The 24,771-nt window shown below is 34.3% G+C and overlaps 1 protein-coding gene across 1 annotated transcript in view; it reads left to right on the top strand.

Moving 5' to 3' along the window:
* The window catches only part of LOC111043956 (F-box/LRR-repeat protein 15), a 35,780-nt gene extending 11,296 nt beyond the window's left edge, over positions 1 to 24,484 (top strand). Inside the window, exons 4-6 of the mRNA XM_022329003.2 lie at positions 7,286 to 7,417; positions 8,109 to 8,303; positions 24,206 to 24,484. Coding sequence (XP_022184695.2) covers positions 7,286 to 7,417; positions 8,109 to 8,292 — 316 coding nt within the window. The 3' untranslated portion in view covers positions 8,293 to 8,303; positions 24,206 to 24,484. The remainder of the gene's footprint in view (positions 1 to 7,285; positions 7,418 to 8,108; positions 8,304 to 24,205) is intronic.
* The last annotated feature ends 287 nt before the right edge of the window (positions 24,485 to 24,771 follow it).

The raw sequence follows: 24,771 nt of genomic DNA, 5'->3' as shown, positions 1-24,771 counted from the left end.
TGTTAACCCTTGTATATAGCTATAGCATAAGTTGATGGCTGGTAAATGTAGATTGCGTATAGCAATGTAGATTTATAGTTAGGAGAGAAGTGAAATAAAGATATTATTTAGTTTACAATGTAACCACGTGGTTAGCATATGAAGTAATTATGTTATTATTGAAGCAATTATTTGAATAAACATGATATGAGTAGATGTCTTTATAAATTAGGTCATGAAGTAGGTTAGGCTATGTAGAAATTATTCAAATAATATATGTTGTACAATGAATTATAATGTAATAATTATTATAAGCTAAGTGAGTTAGTTGAATCCGATTTCTTATGCTAAAGGTAAATTTGTAAAAAGAATTAGGTATGTTTGGTTGAAACATGTTGACAATTAGTATAGTTATACAATGAGTATGAGAAACCTGCTTAATTAATTAGTATCTTATTAATTTGATTTATTCAATTCAATTGTAATTATGTACTGTATAAAATTGTATTTTGTTCTTCATTTCATGTATTTATTAGTGAAGTATTTTTCATATTAGATTTATAAGATTGATCACTTTATTAATCAAATTCGATGAGGATGTATTCAATTGTCAGTATCCAAACTTCAGAGTTTAAATATTGGTAAAATATATGATATAATTTGTTTATAAGGGGAGCCATAGTTTAAAATGATATATCATAATAAACATTACAGTAAATTTGAATTGATATTTGAATTCAGTTTGTACTCAGTTTGTTACGTCGTCAAAGCCATGAAAGGGTAGGTCTTCGTTGCCGAAGCCTAAAAAGTCATTGCCACCTCCGATAGCAAAGTTGCTCGCGTCTGTGATGACAAGAAACTGTTTCGAGAAGTCAGGTGATTGTAGGATGGGGCTGTTTTGTAACATTAGTTTCAAATTTTCAAAAGCCCCCCTGTAGTCCTTGCTATTGGGATTGATCTTTACATCTTTTCTCAAAGCAGCAGTGAGTGGTTTAGCTATTTTAGCATAGTTTCGAATCATTTTGCGATAGTAACCGGTCAGTCCAAGAAATTGTTTGATTTCTTTGGCGGTCTTAGGGATTGGAAAGTTTTTTATGGCTTCAACTTTAGAGGGGTTAGGCATCACACCTTTTTCCGAAATGATGTGCCCTAAATACAACAACTCACGCTTGAAAAACTCAGTCTTATCAAGTTGAATTTTCAAATTGTGTTCTTTTAGTTTCATAAATACCGATTTCAAATGCTTTAAATGTTCTTCAAGGCTATCAGAGAAAATTATTATATCATCCATGTATACCAGTACATGGTCATTCTTGAAAAAATGATGTTCATGGCCCTCTGAAACGTAGGGGGTGCATTCTTTAACCCAAACGGCATACGTAAAAACTCGTAATGTCCATGCTCTGTTGAGAAAGCTGTCTTAGGTACGGATTGCGGGTACATTTGGATTTGATGAAAACCGGAGGCCAGATCAATGGCTGAAAAGTATGTAGCCCTGCCTATTTTGCCAAACAGATCTTCAATGTTGGGTGGGGGGAATTTATCATCAATAGTTTTATCATTCAATTTACGGTAATCTAGAACCATACGGATTTTCCGCTTGCCTGATGCGTCGGGTTTTTTGGGAACCACCCAAATAGGGCTGTTGTATGGCGAATTGGAGTATTGGATAATTTTGTTTTGTAGTAGTTTGTCGATTTCAAGTTCAATGTCTTCCCTATAAATCTGTGGGTATCTGTAGTTTTTTGTGTTGACGGGAAGATCGTCTTTCGTATTGATTGTATGTTTTAGCAAATTTGTACTACTCAAGGGATCATTTTCTCGTTTTATTATTTCAGGGAATTGCTGAACTAGGCTAATTATTTTAAGTTTTTCTTCCTCGTTCATGTGACTTGTTCGTAATATAGTTGGTATATCTTGAATTATATCTGCCAAGCTTTCAGGACAATTGGTCGTGAATTGTTTTGGCTCTATAATTTCTTCTACATCTTCTACATCCATGGGCTCCGGATAGATAGTCAGAAGCTCATTTGAAAAAACAACACATTTACATTTATTATCAGTGATTTCTACAATACCTTCTTCAACGGTATATACATCTGTATTCACTTCTTTAATTAATCCTGTTGTTACATTTGGGGCTGACTTAACCGGGATTGAGATCACGTTATAGCCTGGTTGTAATGTAACACTCTTATTATCTAGCAAAAACATCAATTCTTTCATTCCATCCTTATATTCAAGTTTATCATTAGCAAAGTTTACATTCATCTTAAACGCACGTAAAGTTTCATTTCCAAGAAGTATGTCATACTTAGTGGAGAAATCAAATATATACATCTTTATTCTATGGGGTTGGGAAAATACATTTTCAGTGTTGAAAAAAATATATTCGTTTCCTTTACTTTCTCCATTAGGAGTTTTTACAATAAAGCCTTCCTTGTATCGAGTGATCTCAGGAGAGACCAATGATGGATGCATATAATTTTTAGCAGATCCTGTGTCTACTAGCCATTTTCTTTTCTTTTGATCGAGAAAGTAAGGAAGAGATTTGTTTAAGATGTTCAAGTCGAGTCGCTTGGGGGGTCCTCTGAAAACTGGGGGCCTGACCCTAAAAAATGGTTCGTGAGTTTGTTGCGTGATTCAGTCAAAGTGTTTATTTGACATTGCATAGCTTCAATCGGGTTCTGATTGTAGCTATCTTCTGGTTCTTCCTCTAAGTAGTTTACTTCATATGGTGATCTGTAAGTTTTCAATTTTTGTACAGGGTCTGTTCTTTGAGTACGCATAGACACTGTGTTTGACGAACTTACTTGTGTGTTAGGTTTGAAATTACTATTTCGCTGCTGAAAGCTTTGTTGTGGAAAACGTTGTTGTTGAAAGTTTGGACGATAGTTTTGTTTTTGGAAGCTTTGATTTGAAAAATTTTGTTGAAAGTTTTGGGGGAAGTTAGTTTGTTGAACATTGTGTGGTGAAAATTGTTGTCTACTTTGGAAGGGTCTGTGTGTTTGTTCGAAAGAATTGTCGTGTAACCATTGTTTTTGAAAGTTTTGTTCGTAATTAGGATTTCTAAATGTTGTTGTGTTGTTGGAAAGTTTCTTACCATCTACCCTGTTCATTGTTTCAATAGTGGTTTTGTAGCGTAGTTGCTGTAATACAATACTACAATCGTTTATTAATTTATTCCTAGCATCATCTAGGTCTTGTACTTGTAGTACTTGCAAATGTGACCCTAATGTTGGGTGAACTCCATGCACAAAAGTATTTACAAGTGTAGCATTCAGTTGACAAATCAAATTTTCTAATAGTAAACCTGTAACACCATCTAGCTTATACTTAGTGATTACATTTGTACGTTTTTCATTAAGTCTGTTCAAAAATTCAATAGGATGTTCCCTTTGATAGGATTTCATCACAGTCAACTCAGCAATGAGTTCAGGTACAGATCTGTTATCAGCAAAATTTTGTTTCAGTGATTTTATCAAGTCTTTTATTGAAGAATAACTGTTGTTGAATGCTACTGCTTCGGCTGGTCCTTCAAGTTTGCACATAGCAGCTTTGAAAAGAATCCAGTGATTAGCTTCTTTTTCTTGAATGTTTTCAGCACAGTAGCCGATAGAAAGGTCTTCGCAAGTAGATATGAATTGATGTAACTTGTGAGAAGTACCATCGTAATGAGGAATGTATCTCAAGAGTTCATGTGGAATAGGTTTAGTGATTGTTGCCATTTTTGAAATATCTGAAGTTGAAGATAAGACTGGATGCAGTTTTGAGGGTTTGATGAAGCTCTTTTGTTTGGTACTCACAACTGGTTTGGAGAGCGTACTTGGATCGTCCTGGTCCTCGTCCGTGGATGAATCCGTGTCGCTTGGTTCTCTGTTGGTCAGGGGCCGCCAGGTGTTGTTTCTCTGTGCCAGGATGGAAGGCTGTGCACTTGGTTCCAGAGTGATGAGGGTAGGCCGCACATGAGGAGTTACACTCGCGTTTTGGATTCGAGACAGTTGGTCGCGAAAAAAAAAGTTAATTGAACTTTACCGAAACGTCTGCGGTCCCGTTTGTTCGGGCGCCAGTTAAGTAAACGGAACACGTGACATCCTTTTTAAAAAGATTTATTGTTGAAACAAACCGGCATAGTGACTGCCCAAAATACAGAAATGTGACAAAAATTCTTAATTACTAGAGCTTATATACTATTCTAAGTGCTGTATCAGCTACTATACGATAACAATGGGTATAACTATAGACTTGTGTGTGGGGCGAGTAGGTACCATTATAGTGTGATATTTTGTGACTTGTTGACTTGTTTGAGAAGTTTTTAGAAAAATAAATTAATATTATCTTTAAAGATGTAGAAAGAAGAACAAAGAACAAACGGCAATACAAGAGAAAAAAGATTTAGGTAGGCCTGTAAGTTAGTTGAGGAATGTAAGAGATATATATATAGTCATGTATGAAGCAACGTTGTCGTGCAATAAATCCCAAAATATTGAATTAATATTGAACAATACTTGACTTTGGCGCTTCTACGAGATAATGAAGTAGCATAACGCAGTTGAATTAATCAATATAAAAAACAAGGTCAAATTAAACGAGTAAAGTAAAATTATGCAATAATATTATTGTAGGAGGTTCGGTATTATTGGGTTCCAATAGGATTTCATATTAGAGCTTCTATTCTATATTAATGTTTCTTATCATTCTTATTGGAAACTACATACCTGTATAAAGGTTGGAGCAAATTCTCTTGAGTTATCGGCACCAATTCCATGCAGCCAACCATTGATAATTTATTATTTTATAAGGAAACATTACATACCTCCCGTGGGCTCTATTATTTCTTGCATGGTGCTTTCCTCAATAAAATGTTGGGGAAGTAGAATGGGTTAGTTGCGGTTTATTAAAGTGACAATTCTAGGGACCTGTAGACCCACATTTGTAGAGCTTCTTGTATTGTAACTATGTGTTATCCCGGTTACCATACAATCCCTGTTTCTGTCAATAATTGAGAAGAGTGCCTCTGTAGGATATTGTCTCTCCAGTTCCAAGCCGGCCTCAATTATGAAATTCATGTAACATATTATGACATATAAAGGCTCCAGTGCAAAGTTTCAGCTGCTCCTCCTCCCCATGCAATAACACCATAACTTAAGATCGATTGAACACTGGCAAAATAAACTGTCTTAATGTCCTGTTTATTCAGAATGAAGCTTAACTGATGAAAAATATAAATAATTTTCCTAAGCTTACGTTGCAAACTGTTGATATTATTCTCATATCTCAGGTTAGAATCAAAACTCCTAGTTAGTTGTAACTCTTCAGCCTGTCAATTGTCTGACAGTTGCAAACAGTGACATAGGTATTATCAGAGGAGTGTAGTTTCAAAACTAGATTAACTGGAGGCTCACTTATAGGGTCTGAGTGCAATAGGCAGACATTTTGACTTACCCACATTCATAGTGAGGATATTCTGATCAAGCCATGTCTTCAGATTCTTCATTCCTATTTCAGCCTTAAAAAATGTTTCATTCCAGCTTGCACCCCTGAATATAACTTCAGTATTATCCGCAAATACGAAGAGATCGCCTTCAATGTTCAACTTATCAAGGTTATTTATGTACACAAGGAACAAAAGTGGCACAAGGGTACTGCAGCTGCACCACACCATATTCCACATCGCTGACTCCACTAATATTTTTGATCCAATGGAAACCATCTGTCTTCTATCACAGAGATAGCTCTTAAACCAGGCCAAGGCTAAGCCACTCACCCCCTTAAACTTTAGTTTAGCAAAAAGTATATTTATTTATTCATGGAGACAACAGGTAAAAACCCATTTTGCCTCCTTCACACTATACAATAATTTCCAACATAATACAATTTTCAATAAAAAGAAGATAGAAAATATGAGAAAATAATAAATTATAAAAATAGCTAATTATAAAATTATGAGAATGAAATAAGACGAAAAATAGAAGAAATATACAGTCGTATATAGAATAATAAAAATACAGTAACTGAATTCAATAAGAAAAAATGCACACATACCTTATTAAACTATAATCATTACTAGTATATAGAAAAGAGGAAAAAAGTGTCTGTGTAATGTACTAACACTAGCCTTTATGAGGATAATTGAATAAAAGAAATGCAAGCGCAAATCACGGAATGATGGACCACATACTACAAGACTAAATCATATGAAATCCTTCGGAATTTGGAAGGGGAGAACCAGAAGATGTCCAAGTGCTCCGAATAAGTATTGAAAATTCTTTGAGCTCTACTTAAAGGAAAGTTATAATGGCTTACCGTTCTGGAGCGAGAAATATGAAATGAAAATCCAGGACGTCGAGCAATGGTATTTATATATATGTTAATTTTAGAAAGCAGGTAGGAAGAATCAATTCTATTATTTAACAGATTGTACAGAAATTATATCTCTGTCTATCGAAACGAAAGGCTTGGCCAGGTCAATAAATACTGATAATACTTTCTCATCTCGATTCATTGCCTCCATGAATGTCTTGTTAACAGCAAACAGTGCATCCCAGGTATTGTTGCTTCTACTGAAGCCGAATTGACAATTTAAAAAACAAGTTGTTTTCATCCAAATACCTCTGATATTGCAATTTGACACACTTTTCTGATAGTTGGATGCTACATCAACAAGGAAATGAGCCTGTAGTTGTTCATATCACTTTTACAACTAGACTTGTGAATTGGTATAACCGTAGTTTGAGATCCTCAGGAAACACCCCTGTTGTCAGTCTTAAATTTATTACGTGTATTTATGGGATAAGGAGAATGTTAATATTGTCTTTAATCAAGCTCGCATTGATCTCGTCAATACTTGGGGCTGAGAAACCGCGCATATCTTTAACAATTTTTATGAGTTGATCCTCCGTGACAGGCTGCAGTTGAAACTGTAAATTTGTACCCAAAGATTTACCCTGATTGAGTTTTTCATGTGACGAGGAAAGCAACTATGCAGCTAACTTTCTCCCAACATTGCAAAAAATATTCATTAAAAGCATCCACCACCTCTCCTATTCTTTCTTTTCTGTTATCTCCAGGATTATTTAGAAACGGTTTATAGAAAATTGTTGTTTTTTTTAGCTCTAGCTTTTAGTATTATGCTTACAGTTGCCTTTCCCGTTATTCGAGGACTGACCGTTATGAACGGTATGAACATGGTTATCGTCTACGTCCGTGAAATTAATTTATGATGTGTATTAACACTAGAGTAAGGTACTGTAGGTTTTGGTTTCAGTCTTTCAGTAACTGTTTATAATGTGCTCGTTTTTTTCAGTCTTCACACATTGAATCTGTCTGGGATGGATTGCATTTGTGATTCTACAATGGAAACATTATCACATTGCAACTTCAAATTGCGAAACCTGGATGTTAGTTATTGTACTCGGATCACAGGTTATGGCATCAGGTAAATCATTTTAATGTTGAAATGTCTCATTTTCTGCATGTGAGACGGCTTAAAAAATATAGTTTGACTTGACTAGTAATAAATTCTGTAATAATTATAATATTTTTTACTCTTAGTATTTTTTTGTGAGTAAGAGTAGGATTATGAAAAACAGTATAATTTCATGAAAGGATTTAAGCTATGAAGGAATTCGAAGAATTGAGGTCTATACATACGTTTATACATACTCGTACTAACAGGTACCTACTTAGTATTCTTGTGATTTAAAAAATTGAGACATCGTAGGATGTCTATTTTAATATTTTATTTGTAAATTATAGAATATCATGCCGTCATTTTTCATTTGAAAAGAATGACTACAAAATCATACATATATTTCTAAATTAATCAGTTCATTAAATTAAATACTCAAGTATGTAAATTAACAATATTTTAAATGAAATACAATCTGTATTATACTATCTAGCTTACATCTTATCTTAGGGCCTTATGCTAACACTACGTTTAATGCTAAACTCGTTTATTTGTAGATATGCATTACTAGTTTATCATAATGTGTTCCATACGGGGTTTAAACGAACAGCTGACATTTCTCCGTTTAAACCGAGTATCTGCATGCCTTCTCTAAGGCCCGCCTTAGAGAAGCTGATTTGAAAATCTCTCTTTCAAGCCATGAACTCAATTTTTCCAGGATGTTGGTCGAATATTGCAAGGAACTAAGAAATCTGAAACTATTCGGATGTTCAAGTGCCGTCCAGAAATTGGCTTACGAAAGGGTTGGCTTTCCAAGTAATGTACTAACTCTGAAGATTTCTATTGATTACGATGTAATTCCTTTTATGAGTCGCATACCAAGAATCATGGCCCAAGTATAAATATATTGCTTGTAAGTACAATTAATTTTTGTTGCTCATCCACGCTTCGTAATAGATTTAAGATGAATTATTTAATAATTTATAATGGATTAATATTTCTTTCTGTAGAGAATTCATTTTTAAGAAATGACAAACTTTTTAAGAACCTTCCAATCATATTTGAAAAATTCAACAGCGTTCTATTATAGTGCTTCAGGGTACTTGATGTGATAAAGGATAGTGAGATGAGGATACAGTAGTATAATGATTTGCTAATTGTTTAAGGACAGAACATAGGTACCGGTACAGGTTTGAAGTGCCTTCCAATGAGTTTCTGTTCTAATTAGCAAAAACAGAAACCTTGAAGAAACGTAGAATCAACGGTAAATTATGTGAACACTCCGATGAGAATTGATTATTTGTTTACAGTTTCTGTTAGAGTTAATGCTCAGTAGAACAGGAAGCGATTGCGAAGCACAGTATGGAACCATTGCAGCGGTATGGAAATGATCCTATACAACGCAATGAATCAGGCAACTTTTAAAACGAGAAGTTCAAATAATAGCAGTAGTTTTCAATTATAAATGTTTACTAGAAGAATATAGTAATGAAAACACTGGGATTTTGTCAAAAAATATCACTTATTTTAAGTGATCCCCTTAAAAAGTGATATTTTTTGACAAAAAATATGTGTTTTGCACATGGATAGATATAAGATGGATAGATATCCCAGTGTTTGCATTATGGATAGATATCACAATAATATTGTGATATTATCTCTATTATGTGAGATATTATCTCACCACTCACCAGCAACAGTATCTGAAAGGAATAGAATAGATGTTTATTTCATCAAGACAATAATTATAAAATACAATAATTACACTTTTTACCAATTAAATGACAATAGAAAGTACCATACGATAATTACAATATTTTTGTTATGACAATACTACAATGGAAGTCTCTATAAACAGTAAATCACAAAAAAATAGTTACTTCATAGCACGTTGTTGACTATTCTATTAAATCTCAGGACATACCTAATTGAGGTTTACTATTGATACTCTGATTACAAGAGAGGATTGCAATGGAGGATTTCATAATAGGGAGAACTAATAAGGGAAACCCTAAGTTGACTTTTCGCTATTTTACTTACAGGTTTACAAATATTAATGCTGCTGGTTTACGCCAATGGCGTTGCTTAAACAAAAAATGTAAGGCTGCTTTGAAAACAGACGGGGAAATAACAAAGATAGTAGAAATGAGTCAGTCAATCTCACATAATCACCCCCCTCCTGACAACAGATCCGATTATATCGGCGAAGACTCTCTTAATGAAGAGACAACTATTGTTGACGACTTCGACTCTCTCAACGATACGGATAATGTTCTGTCCTCCGTTTCTGGTGTACCGACGGATACTGATTGCAGCACTCCGATAAATTTAAATTCTTCCCTCCACCCTGGTCCAAATGAATCGAATGAATTGAATTTAAACAATAACACATGCATTGATTCATTGAAAAAGAAAATCTAGACTTGATTGAACAGATGGCTGTATTGAGACAGCAATGGAATGATGCGTTGAACCATTGCATTGAGGTGGACAAGCAGCTAATAGAGTGCAGGGAGGTAACTGATCGCATGAAGATTAGTATAGAGGTGCTGGAAGCTGAGAACTCCACTTTAAAAAATGAGAAAGAAACACTCGATCTAGAGATAAAAGACCTAAAATCATTCTATTCACCAGGCAGCACAGCCCAGTGCCGACAACAGAATCTCATTACAGTACCGACAGATAACTCTTTCAGAATCTTTCAGAGCGGTAACACGGAGGCGGACGACAAAATTGATAGAGTTTGTAATGAAACTAAGAAAACTCATAAGAAGAAAAAAGAAGGAGAAAATTGTTGGTGATGGCCGACAGTCACGGTAGGGACCTGGGATGGGATCTGAACAACGATCTGCGAAATGATGACTTTGAAGTGACAGTGGTTGCTAAACCTGGCGGAAATTTCAAAGCAGTAACACGTGACTTGGCTCAAATGACAAAAGACTTTGATTTTGAAGACAGAGTTTTGGTAATGGCCGGAACCAATGATATGGACGACGAGTGCACGAGACATAAAACTCAAATTGACCTGCAACCTGTTTTTGAAACTGCAAAACGAACGAATCTATCAATATGTACTGTACCCTGTAGATATGACAGACCACAAATGAACTTTCAAGTCACGAAATTTAATGAATGGCTGACCAGGGCAATATCTCGTACTGATGATATAGATATATTGGACCTAGCGAAATTCGAAAGAGGAGACTATACTCGGCATGGCCTACATTTGAACAAGATTAGTGGAAAAGAGAAGTTGAGGAAACTTATTACAAGACACGTTATTGGAAAAAGAACCAATAAGGATGTTACTGGGCTTAGTAAATCACATGTAAATAGAGTAAATAGTGTAGAAATTGGCTGCTTTGGAGTTTCAAATTTGGAATCATATAATAGCAGATCAAATAATTTTTTATAAGTGCCAGTGAATCTTGTGCAGATTATCAAGCAAATGCAATAGACAGACAAAAGACTCATCCTCATAGAAACAATAAGCAGGACCATAAGAATAGGAATGATAGAATAACAAAAAACTCACCTAGATATAATAGACCATTAACAATATTCCATCTCAACATCCAAAGAGGACTGCAAAGTAAACTAGACAGACTGCTTATCGAGATAGACAAATATTCTCCAGACATATTGATCATTTCGGAACATGGTTTGAGATTTGAGCAATTAAATATAACAAATATTGAAGGATATAGACTGTTAAGTGAGTACTGCCGGTCAGAAAAAATGTGGGGTGGCATTGCACTATTCGTAAAAAATGACATATCTTTGGAGATTGAAAAGATTCAACTAGGTGATTTAAGTGAGCCAGCTGAACAAATCTTTGAAACTGTAGCAATGAAGTTGAAATATGGATCTCGTAACCTCATTCTGATAGGAACTTATCGGTCCCCAAGTGCTAGCACAACAGCTATATTCTTAGAAAAATTAGCCCATCTTCTACAGCACCAAGCAAGAAATAATAATCATATTGTTATTTTGGGGGATGCGAATTTTGATATTTTAAAAACAGACAACCAAGGAGTAAAAGACCTGCAAAATTTACTGATTGAATATGGGTGCCGGATTTGTGACATTCCTATAACAAGGAAAACTCAGAGCACAGCATCCAGTATTGATGGCTGCTACACAAACATACAGAAGGAAGACATACACGTTCTAGCAGAAAGCTCAGCTATATCCGATCATCACCATTTAATATGTAAAATAAAAAATAAGAACAGAGCCCAGGAACCAACATTTCAATACTCTCGAAATTCTTCAAATGCAAAACTGTCTGATTTAAAAAATCTACTAAAATCAACAAACTGGGAATCAGTATACACACCAGCCTCTGTTGAGATGAAATATAACAACTTTTTAAGGATAATGCGCAATTCTCTTGACCAGATTATGCCCAGGATATCAAAAAAGATTAATACAACTAAGAAAGCCATATTTTGGGACAGCAAAATTATCCAATTGAAAGCCCATTTAAAACAAGACCAAGACAGATATACACTTACAGGATCAACTAATGATAAAATAAAGTACCAAGAATCTAAACAAATCTATGATATGGAAGTGAAAAAGAGAAGAAAACAACATGCCATAACCAAAATCATGCAGTCTGATAATAAAACGAAAGCAATTTGGAAACATGTAAATAAAGAGCGGAACAAGCAGTGCAGTCATTCCAAAAACATCAGCCTTGTTGACAAGGGCAATCAAATTATGGATCCACACTTGATCAGTAATATTTTCAATGAACAGTTTACAACACCAAACCCTCATCCTAACCAACAGAATAGTACTCAAATAGTTCCAAACAAAAACATACCAGCTCTCTTAACATTCAAAAGAATTACACAGTCTCATTTGGACATTCTTTTCAATAGACTTAAATCAAATAACTCAACTGGATTTGACGAGTTATCGGGAAGGATGATAAGATACTGTAAAAAAGAAATAATCAAGCCCATATTACATATTATAAATTCTTCTCTTAGTCAAGCAGCCTTACCCACGAAATTAAAGATAGCCAAGGTACATCCCACACACAAAAAGGGAGACAAACAAGATCCTAACAATTATAGGCCGATAGCCAACCTGCCCATTGTATCAAAACTTCTGGAACGAACAGTTTACGATCAGTTAGTCAACCATCTGGAGAATAATAAACTGATAACAAGTTTCCAACATGGGTTTAGGAAGGGGCGGAGTACTAACACAGCTATAGCCGACTTATGCAGCACAATAAATGAGATCTGGGAGGATAAAAGGATAGCATCAGGACTATTTCTGGACCTCCAAAAAGCTTTCGATAATCTTGACCAAAATATACTGATTTCTAAGCTCAGACAGCTCAACATAAGCGAACTGGCCTTACGTTGGATCCAGAATTATTTCTCTGAGAGATTTCAATACGTGGACATATTATACCAGAACGAAACAAGCTTACAAAACATCCACTCATCTATGAAGAAAGTCACTAGGGGAGTACCTCAGGGGTCAATCTTAGGACCTCTTTTTTCCTTATTTATATTAATGATTTCCCAGAGCTACTCACAGAAAACAAAACGTGCATCCTTTTTGCTGACGATACTACCATTATTTTACCTACCAATCAGAAAGCAAACAATAGTGGAGTTAGCCTAGCATTTGAAGAAGCCACATCAATCTGCAATAGTCTGAAACTCAATATCAACAAGAAAAAGACAACGCTCATCAACTTCACACCAAACAACTGCAATAGAGAGGATGAGGAGTTGAGAGAGGACAGCATGCTGGCGGTGGGCTCTACTAAGTTTCTTGGTGTGATGGTCGATAAGAACTTGAGCTGGAAACAGCATTGCGACTACTTATCTAAGAAATTATCCTCAGCACTTTATGTGATACGACGAATAAGAAATACCACGGATGAAAAAACGGCTCTAACTGCTTACTATTCGCTGTTTACTTCGCACCTGCGATATGGGGTTGTTGCCTGGGGAGCTGCACCCCAAAACTGTCTTGACCAAATACTTAGAATACAAAAAAAGGCAATAAGAACAATTTTTCAAACGAATGTAATTGAGCACTGCAGGCCTCTGTTTCTGGAAAACAGAATTTTTACAGTAATATCTATATACATCTTGGAAACTATAATACTAGCAAAAAACTCAAATCCACCTTTAAGAGGCAATCAACATAGCTGCAACACAAGAAATAAGACCAATATGAATATCACTCGGCACCGACTAGATAAATTTCGAAGATCTCCAATTTGCACAGGATCACGATTCTTCAACCTTCTCCCGCTACATCTCAAAACTATTGAGAGCAAAAAATTATTTGTCTCAGAATTAAAAAAATACTTGATTGTAAGGCCATATTATGCAGTTTCTGAATACACAGAGGAACATACTTTCCAGCACTTGCGAAAATAAACTATTAAGATTTGACAATTAGATTATTTATATTAAAAATAAATAAATATTTTTTTTATTTATATCAAATTTTGATATTGAGATAATAATAAAACTTGACAATTCCCCGGTCAATTGACTGTGGCGAAGAACTGAAACTGAACTGAACTGAACTGAACTAAGGAGAATGTTAATATTGTCTCTAATCAAGCTCGCATTGATCTCGTCAATACTTGGGGCTGAGAAACCGCGCATATCTTTAACAATTTTTATGAGTTGATCCTCCGTGACAGGCTGCAGTTGAAACTGTAAATTTGTACCCAAAGATTTACCCTGATTGAGTTTTTCATGTGACGAGGAAAGCAACTATGCAGCTAACTTTCTCCCAACATTGCAAAAAATATTCATTAAAAGCATCCACCACCTCTCCTATTCTTTCTTTTCTGTTATCTCCAGGATTATTTAGAAACGGTTTATAGGAAATTGTTGTTTTTTTAGCTCTAGCTTTTAGTATTATGCTTACAGTTGCCTTTCCCGTTATTCGAGGACTGACCGTTATGAACGGTATGAACATGGTTATCGTCTACGTCCGTGAAATTAATTTATGATGTGTATTAACACTAGAGTAAGGTGCTGGTAGGTTTTGGTTTCAGTCTTTCAGTAACTGTTTATAATGTGCTCGTTTTTTTCAGTCTTCACACATTGAATCTGTCTGGGATGGATTGCATTTGTGATTCTACAATGGAAACATTATCACATTGCAACTTCAAATTGCGAAACCTGGATGTTAGTTATTGTACTCGGATCACAGGTTATGGCATCAGGTAAATCATTTTAATGTTGAAATGTCTCATTTTCTGCATGTGAGACGGCTTAAAAATATAGTTTGACTTGACTAGTAATAAATTCTGTAATAATTATAATATTTTCTACTCTTAGTATTTTTTTGTGAGTAAGAGTAGGATTATGAAAAACCGTATAATTTCATGAAAGGATTTAAGCTATGAAGGAATTCGAAGAATTGAGGTCTATACATACGTTTATACATACTCGTACTAACAGGTACCTACTTAGTATTCTTGTGATTTAAAAAATTGAGACATCGTAGGATGTCTATTTTAATATTTTATTTGTAAATTATAGAATATCATGCCGTCATTTTTCATTTGAAAAGAATGACTACAAAATCATACATATATTTCTAAATTAATCAGTTCATTAAATTAAATACTCAAGTATGTAAATTAACAATATTTTAAATGAAATACAATCTGTATTATACTATCTAGCTTACATCTTATCTTAGGGCCTTATGCTAACACTACGTTTAATGCTAAACTCGTTTATTTGTAGATATGCATTACTAGTTTATCATAATGTGTTCCATACGGGGTTTAAACGAACAGCTGACATTTCTCCGTTTAAACCGAGTATCTGCATGCCTTCTCTAAGGCCCGCCTTAGAGAAGCTGATTTGAAAAATCTCTCTTTCAAGCCATGAACTCAATTTTTCCAGGATGTTGGTCGAATATTGCAAGGAACTAAGAAATCTGAAACTATTCGGATGTTCAAGTGCCGTCCAGAAATTGGCTTACGAAAGGGTTGGCTTTCCAAGTAATGTACTAACTCTGAAGATTTCTATTGATTACGATGTAATTCCTTTTATGAGTCGCATACCAAGAATCATGGCCCAAGTATAAATATATTGCTTGTAAGTACAATTAATTTTTGTTGCTCATCCACGCTTCGTAATAGATTTAAGATGAATTATTTAATAATTTATAATGGATTAATATTTCTTTCTGTAGAGAATTCATTTTTAAGAAATGACAAACTTTTTAAGAACCTTCCAATCATATTTGAAAAATTCAACAGCGTTCTATTATAGTGCTTCAGGGTACTTGATGTGATAAAGGATAGTGAGATGAGGATACAGTAGTATAATGATTTGCTAATTGTTTAAGGACAGAACATAGGTACCGGTACAGGTTTGAAGTGCCTTCCAATGAGTTTCTGTTCTAATTAGCAAAAACAGAAACCTTGAAGAAACGTAGAATCAACGGTAAATTATGTGAACACTCCGATGAGAATTGATTATTTGTTTACAGTTTCTGTTAGAGTTAATGCTCAGTAGAACAGGAAGCGATTGCGAAGCACAGTATGGAACCATTGCAGCGGTATGGAAATGATCCTATACAACGCAATGAATCAGGCAACTTTTAAAACGAGAAGTTCAAATAATAGCAGTAGTTTTCAATTATAAATGTTTACTAGAAGAATAGAGTAATGAAAACACTGGGATTTTGTCAAAAAATATCACTTACCTATTTTAAGTGATCCCCTTAAAAAGTGATATTTTTTGACAAAAAATATGTGTTTTGCACATGGATAGATATAAGATGGATAGATATCCCAGTGTTTGCATTATGGATAGATATCACAATAATATTGTGATATTATCTCTATTATGTGAGATATTATCTCACCACTCACCAGCAACAGTATCTGAAAGGAATAGAATAGATGTTTATTTCATCAAGACAATAATTATAAAATACAATAATTACACTTTTTACCAATTAAATGACAATAGAAAGTACCATACGATAATTACAATATTTTTGTTATGACAATACTACAATGGAAGTCTCTATAAACAGTAAATCACAAAAAAATAGTTACTTCATAGCACGTTTGTTGACTATTCTATTATAATTCAACAAAAGTTTCAATAATAAGTAAAATTCTAGCATTAAAATTAAAACTAATAAATAATCATTATAATTAAAAAATAAGTAACTCATTTCAGGCAAAATACTATTATCATTAAAGAGAATCATATATCATATTAATAAAAATCATGTATCAAATAAAGAGAAAACTATACAAAAAAAACAAACAATATTGATGAAATAAAATACTGATTTGCAAAGTGGCAAGCTGATTTGAGGGCAAGCAGGAGTCAGATATTTTAGTTACATTCAAGAAGTATCAATCATGCACGCACACACACACACACCAATACATACAAAACTACATTTCTACAATGGTAGGAATAAACAATAAACAAGAACACAATAAAAATGATGAAAAAATAAATAACTTTACCAAAAAAAAACAGAGCGATTCCAAATTTTGCTCATCCTTTTATACTGATTATGATTCATATAACCACATTAAGGTTGTGCAAAGGCAAAAAATAAACTTTCTACTGGTGATATTTTTACTTTCCTTGCCCTATTACCATAGGTAAGGAAAGTATTGCTTTCCGAAAAAAAAATTAAGGTACCCCAATTCCTAAATTTCTATACGTTTCAAGGTCCCCTGAGTCCAAAAAAGTGGTTTTTGGGTATTGGTCTGTATGTGTGTGTGTGTATATGAGTGTATGTATGTGCGTCTGTGTTTACGATATCTCATTTCCCAATTAACGGAATGACCTGAAATTTGGAACTTAAGGTCTTTACACTATAAGGATCCGACACGAACAATTTCGATCAAATGCAATTCAAGATGGCGGCTGAAATGGCAAAAATGTTGTCAAAATGTTTCGCGATTTTCTCGAAAACGGCTCCAACGATTTTGATCAAATTCATACTTTTAAAAGTCATTGATAAGCTCTATCAACTGCCACAAGTCCCATATCTGTAAAAATTTCAGGAGCACCGCCCCATCTATGCAAAGTTTGATTTTAGATTCTCAATTATCAGGCTTCAGATACAATTTAAACAAAAAATTTTAATTTCATGGAAAAGATTGAGCATAAAAATCTCTACAATTAATGTCCAGTAACATTTTCTCTTAAAATTGAAAATAAGCTCGAAATTCGAGAAAATAAGATTATTCAATTGCAAACTGTTGGCAACTGTTGATTCTATTAAATCATTCACTATGAAGAGATAGCAGACTTCGTGTGTCTGCAGCGCTATTGTCCTGTCACCAGCTGGCTCAGATGTTAGAATTATTTATTAGTAGACTTGAGATGCTCGTGAACACTAGCGTCAGGTGATCAATTTTCATAACGGTAAGGAAAGTAGTGTGAGTGCGCCACACCAGATTTTTCAATTTGTATATCATCAAGCTATCAAAATTAAAAAGTTTTCTCAGGAAAACATATTCTTTCTGATCGTTACTTTTTGAGTTATGAGCGCTAAAGTTTAAATTTTTGGGACAGAACGTTTCAAATTTGGTAAGAGATAAATCCATGAGATTCATAGGATAGATTCTTCATTCCTATGAACGTATTATTGATCTATTAAAACAAAAAAATTCTGAAAATATCGATTTTCAATAAAGTTATTCAATTTACTAAAAAGATAAGCCTATCAATCCAACGGCTAAACTTCAGCAGCAAAGCAGCAAAGTCATCATAATCAGAAGCAGCAGCAGCAACCGAATCGACAAAAGAGAGGGGAGACGAGCAGAACTGCCTCCTCTTCGTCTTGCTCCTCGAGTACCGATAGAATTCCTGTTGCCATGGCGACGCAAAAACAAATAACCGAGGCTCTAGAGGCGCTGCTTTTGAAAGATGATTTCGTCGACCGCTTCGCTGCTAGACTGGAGACTCGTCTGTGTGAGACGATCGGCGTTGCAATGGCGAGCAAACTGGAGGCGGCTCTCGCCAGGGTGAGGTGAAGCTACTCAAGGGCCAACTCACGCATCTACAGCAAAACTATGATGACCGTCTGGACGATTTGGCACAATACCAGAGGAGAAACAACGTCCGTATTTCGGGGCTTCCTGAGACCGACGGTGAGGATATGTCCGTGGACGCTGTGGCAGTCCTAATAAATGATAAGCTTAGTTTATCAATCGTGCCAGCTGACATTGACCGATGTCATCGCGTAGGACGGAGATCGACGCACGCTGAGGTGGTGGCTACTGGTGCGCGACCTAGGTCTCGACAGCTACTAGTGAAGTTCATCAGCTATCAGGTCCGTCACGCTGTCATCTCGAATAGGCGTAAATTGAAAGGAACCGGCATCGTCATAGATGAGGATCTCACTCAAAAAAGACGCTGGTTGTTGAAAAGCATCGTTGATAGATTAGGTTTTAAGAATGTGTGGTCAAGTGATGGAAGAGTGACTTGGAGGGAAAATGGGAGGATTATGTCACAGTTGTCTCCCAAATATGCTGAAAACACTGACTTTGCCTTGCCTCTCACTTTGGGGAGCCCTGCTAAGTCAACAAGCTCAATATAGTTTATCTGAGGCTTTATTGCTGAGTTTTTGCATTTTTGAAGCCACGATAATGATCTCACCATTGCAAGGTTCTTATTATTATAATTATTATTTTCATTTATTAATTTTTTTAATAAGCTGGTTTATTTTTGCCTTTTTTCAAAGAATTGTTGCTTTTAGTTGACTGTAATATCCCTTTTCTTATTTTGTAATATTTTGTTACTATAATACGTACAATATTCACTATTTTGTTGAACTTTCTGAAAAGGAAAATTATATATACATATATATTTCATCCAAACTGAGCTTCACAACTTTAACCTGCCCGTATTCACCAGTCAAGCCTAAAATTTATCTGATAACTCTGATATGGCCTACTCTGCCAAACTAGTCCTCTTTATATCTTTTCTTCTTAGATTAATATTATTTATTTATTATTATTTTGATATTCCAGTAACCTCTGTCTAGCTCATTTCACTAATTTCAATCTGTTTTATGATTGTATTCTTATTTTATCTTAATTCGACCTTATGTCAATTTATTTCTACAATTTGTAGCAATATTATACTATTTACTAAATGTGCAAGATTGGGAGCTCCAGTAAACCTCGTCAAGCTTCTACTAAAGTACTCTTCTTCAAAGCAATTACTTAACCTTATTTATACTAATATAATATTACATTATACTTCTTTCTTTACATGGTTATTGTCAATAATAAAGAGGAACTTTCCAGAGAGTGTTATGATACTATTTTGGTTGAGGATATTACTACTTTTGATCCTCAGGGACAAACATACATAAGAACTTTGAATGACTTCAATATAATATAGATGAATATTCGCAGTTTGAACAAGAATTTCGACCAATTTATTTACATGATTCAAAATTGTAAGACCATTTTTCATATAATTGTAATAACGGAGACATGGATAACAGATGAACATTTTTTTAATTTCTCTATAAATGGATATTCAGCTATCAATAAGCCTTGTAATTTGAATAAATGCGACGGAATTTGTGTATTCGTTAGAGAGTCACTAAAGGTGAATATAATCAATTATAACATAGCAGAGTCAAATAGATTGATACTAAATATATTACAGCCCTTTTAAAATGTAGATATAACTATATTTGCAATATACAGATCCCCATCATCGGACCTAGAACTGATTTTAATCATTCCTTAGAACATAAAAACTCTATATTTCTCGGCGACCTAAATATAAATTTAAACTCTAACAACAAAACTACAGCTGATTACTTCAACTGTATGTCCTCGAATGGGTTCAAATCTTACATTAACAAAGATATCAGAGTACAGCTCAATTCAAGGAGATGTATTGATCACATCTTCCTGAAAACCTGCGAATTGAAGGATAATGATATTCAAGGCATCAATTTCAAGACAGATGTTACCGATCACTACTCCACTTGCTCACATGTGCGCTCACCTAAGCCAACACCCAATAATATAGTCCCAAATCACCGAGTTGTAATACATTTTGAAACATTATCCAAGAAGTTGGAATCAGAGCTCTGGATGGATATAAATAACCCCACTACGGATGCAAACAAAGCCACCATTACACCAAAAACCTTCTTCACTTTATACTGAAAAATAAGAATAATTTCAACCTGCGTGAGCCCATATACCACTTAAGACCTAGCATAATCTACGATAATGATCGGCCCGTGCTTGATGTATGTCGTCGACAATAATTCATCTATGTATCAAATAAATTGATGAACAGTCTCCCTCGAGACTTCCAGAATATTAATATGAATATCGGAAAAGGGAAAAATTAGGATAAATATATACTTGAATATAAGCTTAGTGAACTCCTATTTCAATAGTCTCCCTAGTTTTGAATCAAAATATCTTGAGTTAATTGCTTACGATTAAAAACAGTTTGCACCTATTTGATTGCTTCAGTAACTTATCATCAATTGTTTTGTTTGTTCTGTTGGTTTAGTTTCGTAGTACTCCTTTTCATTTCTCCTTTTTACTTTCCTTGCCCTATTACCATAGGTAAGGAAAGTATTGCTTTCCAAAAAAAATTAAGGTACCCTGATTTCAAGTTTTCTATAAGTTTCAAGTCCCCCTGAGTCCAAAAACATGATTTTTGGGTGTTGGTCTGTGTGTGTGTACGTGTGTGTGTGTGTGTGTGTGTGTATGTCTGTGAACACGATAACTCCATTCCTAATCAACCGATTGACTTGAAATTTCAAAGTTAAGGTCCTTATACCATGAGGATCCGACAATAAGAAATTCAATAAAATTCAATTCAAGATGGCGGAAAAAATGGTTGATAATTACTAAAAAACCATGTTTTTCACGTTTTTCTCGAAAACGGCTATAACGATATTCTTCAAATTCATACCATGGATAGCTATTTATAAGCCCTATCAACTGGCATGAGTCTCATTTCTGAGAAAATTCCAGGAGCTCCGTAATATTATTGAGAAAAATGGCGAATAATCACTAAAAAACCATGTTTTTCACGGTTTTCTCGAAAACGGCTCTAACGATTTTCTTCAAATTTATATCATAGATAGCTATCTATATGCCCTATCAACTGACATGAGTCTCATTTCTGGGGAAATTTCAGGAGCTCCGTAATATTATTGAGAAAAATGGCGGATAATGACTAAAAACCATGTTTTTCACGATTTTCTCAAAAACGGCTCTAACGATTTTTTTCAAATTCATACCCTGTATAGTTATTTATCAGATCTATGAACTGGCATGAGTCTTTTTCCTGGAGAACTAATGGGGGGTCCACCCTATCCTTGAGAAATGGACTTTGTAACCTCCATCTCGTGCATGAGGTAGGTAGAGCAGTTTATAAAAAGTACACAGTCATAGTCAAGATATTTCATCTGTAGAACAGCTGTTTTGACGACTTTTAAAAAATTCAACTAATTTCACAATTTACACGAAGGAAAAAGTACTCTGAAAACAATAATCTATATATATAAAAGCGAAATGGCACTCACTCACTGACTGACTGACTGACTGACTCACTCACTCACTCACTCACTCACTCACTCACTTGCATAACTAAAAATCTACCGGACCAAAAACGTTCAAATTTGGTAGGTATGTTCAGTTGGCCCTTTAGAGGCGCACTAAGAAATCTTTTGGCAATATTTTAACTCTAAGGGTTGTTTTTAAGGGTTTAAAGTTCGTCTTTTAGCATGTATATTCTTCTTCTCCCAATCTCTTGATTATAATTGGAATTTCCATATCATATGTTACTATAGAACTATAAATAATCTAGATAGAGTACCTCTTCGAAACAGTTGTTAACTGGCAACTAAATTAATAATTTTGTCAGGTTGGCATTAAGTTGAGTTGACTTTGTTAGGTTGGCACCAAGTTGAAGATTTAAATGCATTTATCGCGGAAAAATTTATTGGGCACTGCTACTTCAATCCTGGGAATATTATATTTCTAGCCGTCAGGCTCGCTTCGCTCGCCATATCCGTTTAGCCAGACGTTTAGTCTGGACCCCCGACTGGATTGTCCTAACATGATAAAAATGCTCAAATGGAAAATGCAGGCGAGCGAAGCGAGCCTGCTGATCTTATCCTTGGATGATCCAGTCGGGGGTCCAGGGGGCGGAGCCCCCTGGCTAGACGGATATGGCGAGCGAAGCGAGCCTGACGGCTAGTTATATATACACATATACAGTACCGGTAGTCTGATCGTAGTTGCAAATAATATGTTGCCGCCAATAATTGTCATGATGTTATTCCCCTAAATTATTCTCGTTTGAGAATGAGGCTTACAGTTCAATGAGCAAGGAAAGTTGTGTGAGTGTACCACACCAGATTTTTTTTAGTTAACTTGTTCATAGTATCATAGTAGTACCGTAATGTAAATAAATATAATTATTGTCATCGTTGGTAATTGTAAAACCATTAGGTTTCATAAGCATAACTATTAAATAGCTATGCGAACTTTGTTGTTCAATTAGTCTAATGCTTGTTTTATTCACAATCTTGCTTTTTTATAATTATAATCTCTTTCACCTCATCTCTGGAAAGTTTCAACTTTTATTTTTTTAGGTACCCACGTTAGTTATAATTATCAACTCGTTTGTAATTTTCTTTGTGTCTTTGTTTGATCTTTTTTAATAACCTACCTGCGCACAGGTTTTAAACCTGCGCAGGTATCATTTTCCCTCAAATATTACCGGTAATTATTTATAATAGACATAATAATTATTCTAGCAGCAATGTTACTTTCTTATTAATAAAATATAAATATATAGCTACATTTAGCATCAACTTGCTAATGCAATAAGTAAGTTCCCTTATTGTTTTACGTTTTCTTTGTTTGTAATGTTTTTTGGAAAATAAAGTTCATTTCATTGAATTTCAATTTTATTATTCAATCTATTTTTGGTAAATTTAATAACTTTTGTCAAAAATTGATATTTTCAGAAAAATTTTGTTCTACTAGATCAACAATACCATGAAGAATCCATCCTCTAAATCTCATGGATTTATATCTTACCGAATTTGAAATGTTCTGTCCCAAAAATTCAAACTTCAGGCGCTCATATCTCAAAAAATAATGATCGGGAAAAATTTTTTTCCTGAGAAAACTTTTTCATTTTGATAGCTTGATGATATAAAAATCGAAAAACTTAGAAAAATATAACAAGTAGAATTTTTTTTTTAGCCTTTGCATAGCCTTAAACCACGCATCAACTGCATCTGGATAAAACTCTCAAATCCAGGCTTGTACTCTTTTGAATATCAATGTTACTTTTTTATAAATAAAGTCCCAACTGAATTCATTATTAATAGAATTACAAAATCCATAATGTATCTTATACTGGATTGGATTAGGATAAATGTTTTATTTCAAATTATCTATATCCATTATGTAGCGTAGTGTTTTTATTCTTGTGTTATAAATTTGAAAAAATATATTTGTCATAGCTTCCTTGTATTGGTCTTTTTGAGTTCGTCATTTGCTTGTAATTTTGTTGCTTTGTCTTATCGTTTGTAAGGATTGAGATGTGACCTGGTTTCCGTAATTTTATTTGTTCTAGTGGTTTGAATAAGCTATATTTTCTTTCTATTGACATGTTTGCTGTACCTAGCTGTTCGAACTCACTCCTGGCGTACAAGTTTTCTTTGTCGGTAGTGCCATTTTGTAAGTTAGAATATTTATTTTATCAATCTGTATTATTTTATGACAAATAAATGAATTTGAATTGGTTTCAGGAGTGTAAATCTACAGGTAAAGCTGTGGAAGGTCTTGTCTGCCATGTAGTGAAGTGCTTTGAACTGGGTCATGATGTCTCTGCAACACGTCTAGACTTGAGTAAGGCTTTTGATATTGTGGATCACACTATTCTACTTGAAATGATAAAATACTATGGAGTGAGGGATATTGAATACAATCTTTTGAAATCTAACTTGAGTAACAGGTTATTACACTAATTAACCTTTTTTTGAGCTATCCAATAATTCACTGTATGTAATAATTATATTAAATAAGATTCTGAATGCATCAAAATTAGTGTTTCCTTTCTCTCTATCAAACTTAAAATATGCAACTCTGGTTTGCGCATAGGCATTTTTTGCCCATGCAGACCATTTTCTAAAGATTTATTTGGCTAAGTGTATTCATGAGGTTGTTTTTATTATTTGCTGTTGTTTTTGTATTGAAAATGAGTACATAAGATTATTACTTTGTAGAGTGCAATTTTTAAATGAATAAATAAACAACAAACCACCAAAATAGGGAATGAAAAATCTGGCCTACTTGATATTAGAAACTGGGTCCC

The sequence above is a fragment of the Nilaparvata lugens genome, chromosome 1 (genome assembly GCF_014356525.2).
Source record: "Nilaparvata lugens isolate BPH chromosome 1, ASM1435652v1, whole genome shotgun sequence".
NCBI lineage: Eukaryota > Metazoa > Arthropoda > Insecta > Hemiptera > Delphacidae > Nilaparvata > Nilaparvata lugens.
The sequence above is the reverse complement of the archived record's forward strand: the minus strand, read 5'-3'. Positions and strand labels throughout refer to the sequence as shown.